Here is a 13,573-nt window from a genome sequence, read left to right on the forward strand (position 1 = left end):
CTATTTTAAATTCAAGCACATCCTCTGCCACGGTAGAAAGTCTACGGGTAATGTTCGCCGCCCATGGTCTAATGGATGGCTTGGTCAGCGACAATGGCCCGTACTTTGCAAGCACTGAATTCCAGGACTTCATGGCAGGCAATGGAACCAACCATGTCAGAACGGCACCGTTCAAGCCGGCCTCAAACGGCCAGACGGAACGAGCAGTGCAGATAATCAAACAGGGGATGCTCAGAATCCAAGGGGGTTCCCTACAAAGCCGCTTATCACGCCCCCTGTTGGTCAATGGATCCCGACCACACTCGCTCACCAGGGTTCCACCCGCAGAGCTGCTGATGAAAAGGACGCTCAAAACCAGGTTATCCCTTATACGCCCTACTATCAAAGAAATTGTTGAGAGCAGGCATCAGTCACAATGTGACTACCATGACAGAAATGCGAGGGCGCGATGTATTGATGTCAATGGCCTGTTTTTGTCCTTAATTACGCTGCAGGGTCCAAATGGCTTGCAGGCACTGTGATTGCCAAAGAGGGGAATAGGGTTTTGGTAGTTAAACTTACCAATGGACAAATCTGCCGCAAACACGTGGATCAAACTAAAAGGATGTTCAGCAACCCCATCGAAGAAGCAGAGGAAGAACATGATGTAGAGTTTATTCCACCACAGGTGGCCGAACACCGGAACCAAGTGGAGGAGAGCCCAGTCACTGTGGGCAGTCCGGACAGGCCTGAGGCACCGCAAACAGCAGACACTCAGGCCAGCGCCCCACAACCGGAGCCCCAACTCAGGCGCTCTACAAGGGAGCGTAAACCACCAGAGAGACTTAACCTGTGATCCCAATAAGACTTTGGGGGGGGAGGTGATGTCATGTATTCAACTATCATTGTAACCCATGTATAAGCTGATCTAAGTTGTACACCTTGAGAACATTGACCACAAGGGGTGAACTTGTGGGAGACATTCCTAACCTGGACTCTCAGGTACAAAAGGGGAAGCTCCACCCACCTTCATCACTTGAGGTCTTGGTAATAAAGGTAACTGGTCACAGAGTGACCTTCTCTCAAGTATGGGCCTCGTGTGCATTTATACTGTATAGTAAGGACATATTACCTGTGGCACCCCACTAGTTACTGATTGCCAACCAGAGAATGAACCATTTATCCCGACTCTCTGTTTTCTTTTAGTTAGCCAATCCTCTATCCATGCTAATATATTACCCCCAACCCTGTGAACTTTTATCTTGTGCAGTAACCTTTAATGTGGCACCTTGTCAAATGCCTTCTGGAAGTCCAAATACACCACATCCACTGGTTCCCCTATATCCACCCTGTTCATTACATCCTCAAAGAATTCCAGCAAATTTGTCAAACATGACTTTCCCTTCATAAATCCATGCTGACTCTGCCTGACCGAATTTTGCTTTTCCAAATGTCCTGCTACTGCTTCTTTAATAATGGACTCCAACATTTTCCCAACCACAGATGTTAGGCTAACTGGTCTATAGTTTCCTGCTTTTTGTCTGCCTCCTTTTTTAAATAGGGGCGTTACGTTTGCAGTTTTCCAATCTGCTGGGACCTCCCCAGAATTTAGGGAATTTACAACCAATGCATCCAGAATCCCTGCCGCTACTTCTCTTAAGACCCTAGGATGCAAGGCATCAGGTCCAGGGGATTTATCTGCCTTTATTCCCAGAATCTTACTGAGTACCACCTCAGTGTTAAGTTCCTCCCCCCTCCCCCCCTCACAGCCCCTTGACTATCCACTGTTGGAATATTGTTAGTGTTCTCTACCGTAAAGCCTGATACAAAATATTTGTTCGGAGTTTCTGCCATCTCCATGTTCCCCATTACTAATTCCCCGGTCTTGTCCTCTAAGGGACCAACATTTACTTTAGCTACGCTTTTCCTTTTTATATATCTATAGAAACTCTTAAAATACTCCAGAGAAGTACCTTGGGATGTTTTACTATTTTAAAGACAAGTTGTTGTTGTTGTTGTTGTTGATTTTTCAGTATTTCAGTCGGGTCCTCATAATTAAAAATACTAATGGAATGTTGGTCTTTATCTTAAGAGGACTGGAATACAACTGAATAGAAGTTACGTTACAGTTATATAAAGCTCTTGTTAGATCCATCTGGTGTATTGCATTCAGTTCTGGGCACGGCACCTCAGGAAGGATATATTGTCCTTGGAGGGGGTGCAGTGCAGCTTCACCAGAATTACACCGGGGATAAAAGGGTTAAATTCTGAGGGCAGGTTGCACAGTCTTGGGTTGGATTCTACCAAGTATAGAAGATTATGGGGTGATCGAATTGAGGTCTTTCAGATGATTAAAGGATTTGATGGGATAGATAGAGAGAAACTATTTTCCCTGTTGGGAGAGTCTCGATCAAAGGGGAATAACCTTAAAATTAGAGCTAAGCCATTCAGAGGTGATGTCAGGAAGCACTTCTTCACACAAGGGATCGTGGAAATCTGGAACTTTCCTCAAAGAACTGCTGAGGCTGGGGGTCAGCCGAAAATACCGAAACTGAGATTGACAGATTTTTGTGAGGCAGGGGTATTAAGGGATATGGAAGCGAGGCGCGCTCAGTGTGTGACTGATACTGAATGAAGGAGAGTGTTGGGGACTGGATGCAGCGGGTAATGTTCGATGAGGTATCTCACAATCCCTTGTTTGTCTGTAACAGAGTCTGGACAGCTACAAAATGGAGAGCATTCCAAGGGGCGACTGTGTCATAATTAACAACCTTAACTTTCAAAAGATGCAGCAGCGCAGAGGAACCAATGTGGACGCAGGTAATTATTGGAATTACTAACTTATCTTTGAGCCTTGTGTAGCTCTGCCCCGGTGATTGAGGCTACAGCCCTTTCATCATCGGCTTAACTTGTGTCCCCACAGCGCGGCTGGAGGAGACCTTCAGGTGGCTGGGATTCAAGGTGACCCTGTTCCAGGATCTTTCTGCTGCGGCAATGCGGGCAACAATGGAGCAATATCAGCAGGCTGATCACACGCTCCACGATTGCTTCACCTGCTGCATCCTGACCCATGGCAAGCAGGGCGTGATGTGTGGCACAGACGATCAGCAGGTCGCCATTCGCGACATCACCTCGGCCTTCTCAGCTTCGCGGTGTCGTTCCCTCCGGCAGAAGCCCAAGCTCTTCTTCATCCAGGCGTGCCAGGGCTCCAAGAAGCAGGACAGCGTTGGGATCGAGGCCGAGAGCATCAGCCCCGAACTGGAGGAGGATGCGGTCAGTGCCACCGGTGCCACCATCCCCGACGAGGCGGACTTCCTGCTGGGCATGGCGACGGTGGAGGGATACGTCTCGTTCCGACATGTTGAACAGGGCACCTGGTACATTCAGTCACTCTGCGAGAACCTGAAGAAATACTGCGCCAGGTAGGCACTCCGCCCTGAGTGATGGTGGGAACACGGGAGGTGGGGAAACATGGGGTTGGGGGGGGGGACACACGGGGAGGAACACGGGAGGGGGGGGAACATGGGGGGACATGGGGGGGACACGGGGGGAACACGGGAAGGGGGATTGGGGGGCTAGTGGGAAACACGTCGAAGTGGGGGAGGATCATGGTGATGGGGGGAGTGTGGGACATGGAGGGGGGAGGAATGAGTGACGAACACAGGCATGAAGGGGAACATGTGGTGGGGGGGGGGAAGTGGGGAACACGGGGGTAGGAACAGTAGAGAGAGAATGGGACTGGTGGGGGTGGGGGAGGGGTTGAAGGGAACAGGGGGTCTGTCGTTTTCAGCTATTCACAACCCAAGTTCCAGGCCCCCTCACTCGCCAGGCTTGGCCTTGATGCGCTGGGCGTGCCTGTGTTGATAAGAGCCACTGTAACTGACGGGTTTGTCTCTTTGCACCTCTCCAGCGAAGACCTCCTGAGCATTCTGACCATCGTCAACAAAGACGTCAGTGAGAAAAAGGACAAGAAGGACAAGACGCAGATGCCGCAGCCCAGTTACACCCTCAGGAAGAAGCTTTACTTCCCCGTGACCCAAAGCTTCGCTGAGTTCAATAATTCCTCATGAAGTCTGCACACTGGAGCCATGGTCCCGGGAGGGGGGTCCCGGGGTGAGAGGGGGGTGGTGGGAGCTGCTGGAGGTCCCAGGGATCTCGGGTGCTGGGTGTCCCGGGGTGAGGGAGGCTGGAGATCCTAGGGGTCTCAGGTGCTAGGGGTCCCAGGGGTCTCAGGTGCTGGGTGTCTCAGGGATCTCAGGTGCTGGGTGTCTCAGTTGCTAGGGGTCCTAGGGGTTTCAGGTGCTGGGTGTCTCGGGGGTCCCAGGAGTATTGGCAGTCACGGAGGTATCAACTGCTGGGGTCCCGGGGAGTGCTTGGAGTCCTGGGGGTTCTGGGGACCAGGGTCTCGGGTGCTGATGGTCCCAGGGGTGCTGGATGTCGCGAATGGGGGGTGGGGCGGTGCCAGGGTAGTTTACTAGTGCCCCTGGGGTGCTGTGTGATCCTCTCTGTCTGAGGGACCCTCTGTTACAATGTGAATGTTGCTCATTAATCCCGGGATCTGCGTCTGGGTCTGCTCTGAGCCACAGTGAACAGTTTGTGGCCGAAATTGCCCATTCCCAATGGAAATCAGCGGCCACGCTGCGGAGTGGAATGGCCGTCGATTTTTCGTGGAATGGCCGCCATTTTGAAAATTCCACTCCTGTGGTATCTGGCGGTGACCCGCTCCCCCCCACTATTGCTCCGCTGCCGCCGATCCATCCTAAGTGCGTCATCAGAGCGCAATTCCGCCGAGAAAATCTTGCTGCCACCGCCCGGTGCCATCAACAGCTTTTTCTTCCGGTGCACTGTGCTTGCAGTGCTTCTAAAATGGCGGTGCGGCAGCCATTAAAGGGGAGGACCTGCTGCAGCAGAGTGTGAACAGCAGAGAGAGAGTGTCTGCTGGAAAAACAAAAGCCAAAGAGCAGAATTTCGCTCAAGAAGCCACTGCATCGGTAAAAACAGACGAAACACGGTAGATTCACCCCATTCCCAGTGGTGGGCAATTTCGGCCCTTTATATTTTACATCGTTCCACAGATTACGATCAAAACTTGGCAGTATTTTCTAGAAATTTTTAAAATATTTTATATAAATGAAAATATAAATGAAGTCGGAGGGGGTTGGAGTGAGGTATTTTATTCTGTTAAAGGTTCTTTGCACCTGCTCTGGTTTTGTTCTTCCCTCTGTGGTTGTGAGATAATCTCGTGCTGTTGTTGCTTGCTGAGTCCTTGCACAGAAAGATGAAAAGAGGTTTGTAAATTTTAAATGAATAAGTTTATTACCTGGCGAAAGTTTGGGTGATTCTCTTCAACACTTGATTACTGGAGACCTCTAGTGTTGTTCACGTTCTTGGATTTTAAGCTTGTGCTTACACTCAGTTGCTCACGAGTCCTCAGTGACAGTAAATGATCAAAAATAAATCTTGAAAGTAACTCTCTCACTTTTAATGCTTATTTGTGGTTGTATCTTTTAAAGTGTGAAATGAGCAATAAACAGAGCAACAATTGTGAATGAGCATTGTGCACATCATAGAATGATACAGCACAGGAGGAGGCCATTCGGCAAGTGTACGTACACTTCCAGGTCTCTCTGTTCCTGCACCTTTAAAACTGTATCATTTATTTTATATATCTGATTCACTCTGGATCAGTACACAAAGTGGGTAGATGTTAGTCATTGAAACAAGGATCTTGTTCTTTTCCCAGGCTTTTGGGTCACTGGGACCTGTTCTACTTTGCTATCCTGTCCTCACCAACTCTGCTGTTCTCTCTCTCTCTCTCTCTCTCTCTCTCTGCTGTTCTCTCTCTCTCTCTCTGCTGTTCTCTCTCTCTCTGTTCACTCTCTCTCTCTCTCTGTTTACTCTCTATCTCTCTCTCTCTCTCTTTCTGCTGTTCACTCACTCTCTCTCTCTTTCTCTCTCTCCCTCCCTCCCTCTCTGCTGTTCACTCACTCTCTCTCCTTCCCTCTGCTGTTCACTCTCTCTCTCTGCTGCTCACTCACTCTCTCTCTGCTGTTCACTCACTCTCTCTCTGCTGTTCACTCTCTCTCTCTCTCTCTCTCTCTCTCTCTGCTGTTCACTCTCTCTCTGTCTCTCCTGTTCACTCTCTGTCTCTCTCTCCTGTTCACTCTCTCTCATTCTCTCTCCTGTTCACTCTCTCTCATTCTCTCTCCTGTTCACTCTCTCTCATTCTCTCTCCTGTTCACTCTCTCTCATTCTCTCTCATTCTCTCTCCTGTTCACTCTCTCTCATTCTCTCTCCTGTTCACTCTCTCTCATTCTCTCTCCTGTTCACTCTCTCTCATTCTCTCTCCTGTTCACTATCTCTCTCCTGTTCACTCTCTCTCTCCTGTTCACTCTCTCTCTCCTGTTCACTCTCTCCTGTTCACTCTCTCCTGTTCACTCTCTCTCTCTCCTGTTCATTCTCTCTCTCTCCTGTTCATTCTCTCTCTCTCCTGTTCATTCTCTCTCTGCTATTCTCTCTCTCTCTCTCTCTCTCTCTCTCTCTCTCTCTCTCCTTCTGTTCACACACTCTCTCTCGCTCTGATCACTCTCTCTCTCTGCTGTTCACTCACTCTCTCCCTCTCTCCCTCTCTTTCTTTCCCTCTCTGCTGTTCACTCACTCTCTCTGCTGTTCACTCTCTCTCTCTCTCTGCTGTTCACTCTCTCTCTCTCTCTGCTGTTCACTCACTCTCTCTCTCTGCTGTTCACTCACTCTCTCTCTCTGCTGTTCACTCACTCTCTCTCTCTGCTGTTCACTCACTCTCTCTCTCTGCTGTTCACTCTCTCTCTCTCTCTGCTGTTCACTCACTCTATCTGCTGTTCACTCACTCTCTCTCTCTGCTGTTCACTCACTCTCTCTCTCTGCTGTTCACTCACTCTCTCTCTCTGCTGTTCACTCACTCTCTCTCTCTGCTGTTCACTCACTCTCTCTCTCTGCTGTTCACTCACTCTCTCTCTCTCTCTCTCTCTGCTGTTCACTCTCTCTCTCTCTGCTGTTCACTCTCTCTCTCTCTCTGCTGTTCACTCTCTCTCTCTCTACTGTTCACTCACTCTCTCTCTCTGCTGTTCACTCACTCTCTCTCTCTGCTGTTCACTCACTCTCTCTCTTTGCTGTTCACTCTCTCTCTCTCTGCTGTTCACTCTCTCTCTGCTGTTCACTCTCTCTCTCTCTCTCTGCTCTGCACTCACTCTCTCTCTTTGCTGTTCACTCTCTCTCTCTGCTGTTCACTCTCTCTCTCTCTGCTGTTCACTCTCTCTCTCTCTGCTGTTCACTCACTCTCTCTCTCTGCTGTTCACTCACTCTCTCTCTCTGCTGTTCACTCTCTCTCTCTCTGCTGTTCACTCTCTCTCTCTCTCTGCTGTTCACTCTCTCTCTCTCTGCTGCTCACTCTCTCTCTCTCTCTGCTGTTCACTCTCTCTCTGCTGCTCACTCTCTCTCTCTCTGCTGTTCACTCACTCTCTCTCTCTGCTGTTCACTCTCTCTCTCTCTCTGCTGTTCTCTCTCTCTCTCTCTGCTGTTCACTCTCTCTCTCTCTCTGCTGTTCACTCTCTCTCTCTCTGCTGTTCACTCTCTCTCTCTCTGCTGTTCACTCTCTCTCTCTCTGCTGTTCACTCATTATCTCTCTCTGCTGTTCACTCTCTCTCTCTCTGCTGTTCACTCTCTCTCTCTCTGCTGTTCACTCACTCTCTCTCTGCTGTTCACTCTCTCTCTCTCTCTCTCTCTGCTGTTCACTCACTCTCTCTCTGCTGTTCACTCTCTCTCTCTCTGCTGTTCACTCACTCTCTCTCTGCTGTTCACTCTCTCTCTCTCTCTCTCTCTGCTGTTCACTCTCTCTCTCTCTCTCTCTCTGCTGTTCACTCTCTCTCTCTCTCTCTCTCTCTCTCTCTCTCTCTGCTGTTCACTCTCTCTCTCTCTCTCTGCTGTTCACTCACTCTCTCTCTGCTGTTCACTCTCTCTCTCTCTCTCTCTCTGCTGTTCACTCTCTCTCTCTCTGCTGTTCACTGTCTCTCTCTCTGCTGTTCACTCTCTCTCTGCTGTTCACTCTCTCTCTCTGCTGTTCACTCTCTCTCTCTCTCTCTCTGCTGTTCACTCTCTCTCTCTCTGCTGTTCACTCTCTCTCTCTCTCTGCTGTTCACTCTCTCTCTCTCTCTGCTGTTCACTCTCTCTCTCTCTCTGCTGTTCACTCTCTCTCTCTCTCTCTGCTGTTCACTCTCTCTCTCTCTCTGCTGTTCACTCTCTCTCTCTCTCTGCTGTTCACTCACTCTCTCTCTGCTGTTCACTCTCTCTCTCTCTGCTGTTCACTCACTCTCTCTCTGCTGTTCACTCTCTCTCTCTCTCTTTCTCTCTCTCTCTCTCTGCTGTTCACTCTCTCTCTCTCTGCTGTTCACTCACTCTCTCTCTGCTGTTCACTCTCTCTCTCTCTCTGCTGTTCACTCTCTCTCTCTCTCTCTGCTGTTCACTCTCTCTCTCTCTCTGCTGTTCACTCTCTCTCTCTCTGCTGTTCACTCTCTCACTCTCTGCTGTTCACTCTCTCTCTCTCTGCTGTTCACTCTCTCTCTCTCTGCTGTTCACTCTCTCTCTCTCTCTGCTGTTCACTCTCTCTCTCTCTCTGCTGTTCACTCTCTCTCTCTCTGCTGTTCACTCTCTCTCTCTCCTGTTCACTCACTCTCTCTCTGCTGTTCACTCTCTTTCTCTCTCCTGTTCACACTCTCTCTCTCTGCTGCTCTCTCTCTCTTTCTGCTCTTCAGTCTTTCTCTCTCTCTGCTGCTCACCCTCTCACACTCTCTCTCTCTCTCTGCTGTTCACTCACTCTCTCCCTCTCTCTCTCTGCTGTTCACTCACTTTCTCTCTCTGCTGTTCACTCTCTCTCTCTCTCTGCTGTTCACTCTCTCTCTCTCTCTGCTGTTCACTCTCTCTCTCTCTCTGCTGTTCACTCTCTCTCTGCTGTTCACTCACTCTCTCTGCTGTTCACTCTCTCTCTCTCTCTGCTGTTCACTCTCTCTCTCTCTGCAGTTCACTCTCTCTCTCTCTCTCTGCTGTTCACTCTCTCTCTCTCTGCTGTTCACTCTCTCTCTCTCTCTCTCTCTCTCTCTGCTGTTCACTCACTCTCTCTCTGCTGTTCACTCACTCTCTCTCTGCTGTTCACTCTCTCTCTCTCTGCTGTTCACTCACTCTCTCTATCTGCTGTTCACTCACTCTCTCTCTCTGCTGTTCACTCTCTCTCTCTCTGCTGTTCACTCTCTCTCTCTCTGCTGTTCACTCTCTCTCTCTCTGCTGTTCACTCTCTCTCTCTCTCTCTCTGCTGTTCACTCATTATCTCTCTGCTGTTCACTCTCTCTCTCTCTGCTGTTCACTCTCTGTCTCTCTCTGCTGTTCACTCTCTCTCTCTCTGCTGTTCACTCATTATCTCTCTCTCTCTCTCTCTCTCTGCTGTTCACTCTCTCTCTCTCTGCTGTTCACTCATTATCTCTCTGCTGTTCACTCTCTCTCTCTCTGCTGTTCACTCTCTCTCTCTCTCTCTGCTGTTCACTCTCTCTCTCTCTCTCTGCTGTTCAGTCTCTCTCTCTCTCTCTCTGCTGTTCACTCCCTCTCTCTCTCTGCTGTTCACTCCCTCTCTCTCTCTGCTGTTCACTCTCTCTCTCTCTGCTGTTCACTCTCTCTCTCTCTCTGCTGTTCACTCTCTCTCTCTGCTGGTCACTCTCTCTCTCTCCCTCTCTCTCTCTCTCTCTGCTGTTCACTCTCTCTCTCTCTGCTGTTCACTCTCTCTCTCTCTGCTGTTCACTCTCTCTCTCTCTCTGCTGTTCACTCATTATCTCTGTCTCTCTCTCTCTCTCTGCTGTTCACTCTCTCTCTCTCTGCTGTTCACTCATTATCTCTCTCTCTCTCTCTCTCTCTCTCTGCTGTTCACTCTCTCTGCTATTCACTCTCTCTCTCTCTGCTGTTCACTCATTATCTCTCTCTGCTGTTCACTCTCTCTCTTTCTGCTGTTCACTCATTATCTCTCTCTCTCTCTCTCTCTCTCTGCTGTTCACTCTCTCTCTCTCTGCTGTTCACTCACTCTCTCTCTGCCGTTCACTCTCTGTCTCTCTGCTGTTCACTCTCTCTCTCTGCTGTTCACTCATTCTCTCTCTCTGCTGTTCACTCTCTCTCTCTCTCTGCTGTTCACTCTCTCTCTCTCTCTGCTGTTCACTCTCTCTCTCTCTGCTGCACTCTCTCTCTCTCTCTCTGCTGTTCACTCTCTCTCTCTGCTGTTCAATCACTCTCTCTCTTTGCTGTTCACTCTCTCTCTCTCTGCTGTTCACTCACTCTCTCTCTGCTGTTCACTCACTCTCTCTCTCTGCTGTTCACTCACTCTCTCTCTTTGCTGTTCACTCTCTCTCTCTCTCTGCTGTTCAATCTCTCTCTCTCTCTCTCTCTCTCTTTCTCTGCTGTTCACTCACTCTCTCTCTGCTGTTCACTCTCTCTCTCTGCTGTTCACTCTCTCTCTCTCTCTCTCTGCTGTTCACTCTCTCTCTCTGCTGTTCACTCTCTCTCTCTCTCTGCTGTTCACTCTCTCTCTCTCTCTGCTGTTCACTCTCTCTCTCTGCTGTTCACTCTCTCTCTCTCTCTGCTGTTCACTCTCTCTCTCTCTGCTGTTCACTCTCTCTCTCTCTCTGCTGTTCACTCTCTCTCTCTCTGCTGTTCACTCTCTCTCTCTCTGCTGTTCACTCTCTCTCTCTCTGCTGTTCACTCTCTCTCTCTCTCTCTCTGCTGTTCACTCTCTCTCTCTCTCTCTCTGCTGTTCACTCTCTCTCTCTCTGCTGTTCACTCTCTCTCTCTGCTGTTCATTCACTCTCTCTCTCTTTCTCTCTCTCTCTCTCTGCTGTTCACTCTCTCTCTCTCTGCTGTTCACTCACTCTCTCTCTGCTGTTCACTCTCTCTCTCTCTGCTGTTCACTCTCTCTCTCTCTCTGCTGTTCACTCTCTCTCTCTCTCTGCTGTTCACTCTCTCTCTCTCTGCTGTTCACTCTCTCACTCTCTGCTGTTCACTCTCTCTCTCTCTGCTGTTCACTCTCTCTCTCTCTCTGCTGTTCACTCTCTCTCTCTCTGCTGTTCACTCTCTCTCTCTGCTGTTCACTCTCTCTCTCTCTCTGCTGTTCACTCACTCTCTCTCTCTGCTGTTCACTCTCTCTCTCTCTCTGCTGTTCACTCTCTCTCTCTCTCTCTCTCTCTCTCTGCTGTTCACTCTCTCTCTGCTGTTCACTCTCTCTCTGCTGTTCACTCTCTCTCTCTCTCTCTCTCTCTCTCTCTGTTGTTCACTCTCTCTCTCTCTGCTGTTCACTCTCTCTCTCTCTGCTGTTCACTCTCTCTCTCTCTCTGCTGGTTCACTCTCTCTCTCTCTCTGCTGTTCACTCTCTCTCTCTCTGCTGTTCACTCTCTCTCTCTCTGCTGTTCACTCACTCTCTCTTTTCTCTCTCTCTCTTGCTGTTTCACTCTCTCTCTCTCTCTTGCTGTTTCACTCTCTCTCTCTCCTGCTGTTCACATCTCGTCTCCCCCCCTGTTCCCCCCCCCTCTCTCTCTCTGCTGTTCACTCTCTCTCTCTCTCTCTCTGCTGTTCACTCTCTCTCTGCTGTTCACTCTCTCTCTCTCTCTGCTGTTCACTCTCTCTCTCTCTGCTGTTCACTCTCTCTCTCTCTGCTGTTCACTCACTCTCTCTCTGCTGTTCACTCTCTCTCTCTCTGCTGTTCACTCACTCTCTCTCTCTGCTGTTCACTCACTCTCTCTCTCTGCTGTTCACTCTCTCTCTCTCTGCTGTTCACTCTCTCTCTCTCTGCTGTTCACTCTCTCTCTCTCTGCTGTTCACTCTCTCTCGCTCTGCTGTTCACTCTCTCTCTCTCTCTCTCTCTCTGCTGTTCACTCATTATCTCTCTGCTGTTCACTCTCTCTCTCTCTGCTGTTCACTCATTATCTCTCTCTCTCTCTCTCTCTCTCTCTCTGCTGTTCACTCTCTCTCTCTCTGCTGTTCACTCATTATCTCTCTCTCTCTCTCTCTCTCTATCTCTGCTGTTCACTCTCTCTCTCTCTGCTGTTCACTCTCTCTCTCTCTGCTGTTCACTCATTATCTCTCTCTCTCTCTCTCTCTCTCTCTCTGCTGTTCACTCTCTCTCTCTCTGCTGTTCACTCATTATCTCCCTCTCTCTCTCTCTCTCTATCTCTGCTGTTCACTCTCTCTCTCTCTGCTGTTCACTCATTATCTCTCTCTGCTGTTCACTCTCTCTCTTTCTGCTGTTCACTCTCTCTCTCTGCTGTTCACTCATTCTCTCTCTCTGCTGTTCACTCTCTCTCTCTCTCTCTGCTGTTCACTCTCTCTCTCTCTCTGCTGTTCACTCTCTCTCTCTCTGCTGCACTCTCTCTCTGCTGTTCACTCTCTCTCTCTCTGCTGCTCACTCTCTCTCTCTCTCTGCTGTTCACTCACTCTCTCTCTGCTGCTCACTCTCTCTCTCTCTGCTGTTCACTCACTCTCTCTCTCTGCTGTTCACTCTGTCTCTCTGCTGTTCACTCTCTCTCTCTCTGCTGTTCACTCATTCTCTCTCTCTGCTGTTCACTCTCTCTCTCTGCTGTTCACTCTCTCTCTCTCTGCTGTTCACTCTCTCTCTCTCTGCTGTTCACGCTCTCTCTCTCTCTCTCTCTCTCTGCTGTTCACTCACTCTCTCTCTGCTATTCACTCTCTCTCTCTCTGCTGTTCACTCACTCTCTCTCTGCTGTTCACTCTCTCTCTCTCTCTCTCTCTCTCTTGTTCACTCTCTCTCTCTCTGCTGTTCACTCTCTCTCTCTCTGCTGTTCACTCTCTCTCTCTCTCTGCTGTTCACTCACTCTCTCTCTGCTGTTCACTCTCTCTCTCTCTGCTGTTCACTCTCTCTCTCTCTGCTGCTCACTCTCTCTCTCTCTGCTGTTCACTCTCTCTCTCTGCTGTTCACTCTCTCTCTCTCTCTGCTGTTCACTCTCTCTCTCTCTCTGCTGTTCACTCACTCTCTCTCTGCTGTTCACTCACTCACTCTCTGCTGTTCACTCACTCTCTTTCTGCTGTTCACTCTCTCTCTCTCTGCTGTTCACTCTCTCTCTCTCTCTCTCTCTGCTGTTCACTCACTCTCTCTCTGCTGTTCACTCTCTCTCTGCTGTTTACTCTCTCTCTGCTGTTTACTCTCTCTCTCTCTCTGCTGTTCACTCTCTCTCTCTCTGCTGTTCACTCTCTCTCTCTCTGCTGTTCACTCTCTCTCTCTCTGCTGTTCACTCTCTCTCTCTCTCTCTCTGCTGTTCACTCTCTCTCTCTCTCTCTGCTGTTCACTCTCTCTCTCTCTGCTTTTCACTCTCTCTCTCTCTGCTGTTCACTCTCTCTCTCTCTGCTGTTCACTCTCTCTCTCTCTCTGCTGTTCACTCACTCTCTCTCTTTGCTGTTCACTCTCACTCTCTCTCTCTGCTGTTCACTCACTCTCTCTGCTGTTCACTCTCTCTCTCTCTGCTGTTCACTCTCTCTCTCTCTGCTGTTCACTCTCTCTCTCTCTGCTGTTCACTCACTC

The 13,573-nt window shown here is 49.5% G+C and overlaps 1 protein-coding gene across 4 annotated transcripts in view; it reads left to right on the forward strand.

Moving 5' to 3' along the window:
* LOC139260031 (caspase-8-like) overlaps positions 1-5,464 on the forward strand; it is a 53,609-nt gene extending 48,145 nt beyond the window's left edge. For all 4 annotated transcript variants that reach the window (XM_070876100.1, XM_070876101.1, XM_070876102.1 and 1 more), the window contains exons 9-11: positions 2,691-2,799; positions 2,903-3,401; positions 3,890-5,464. In XM_070876100.1, coding sequence (XP_070732201.1) covers positions 2,691-2,799; positions 2,903-3,401; positions 3,890-4,049 — 768 coding nt within the window. In that variant the 3' untranslated portion in view covers positions 4,050-5,464. The remainder of the gene's footprint in view (positions 1-2,690; positions 2,800-2,902; positions 3,402-3,889) is intronic.
* Positions 5,465-13,573: the final 8,109 nt, after the last annotated feature.

Source organism: Pristiophorus japonicus, chromosome 3 (genome assembly GCF_044704955.1).
Source record: "Pristiophorus japonicus isolate sPriJap1 chromosome 3, sPriJap1.hap1, whole genome shotgun sequence".
Taxonomy (NCBI): Eukaryota; Metazoa; Chordata; class Chondrichthyes; family Pristiophoridae; genus Pristiophorus; species Pristiophorus japonicus.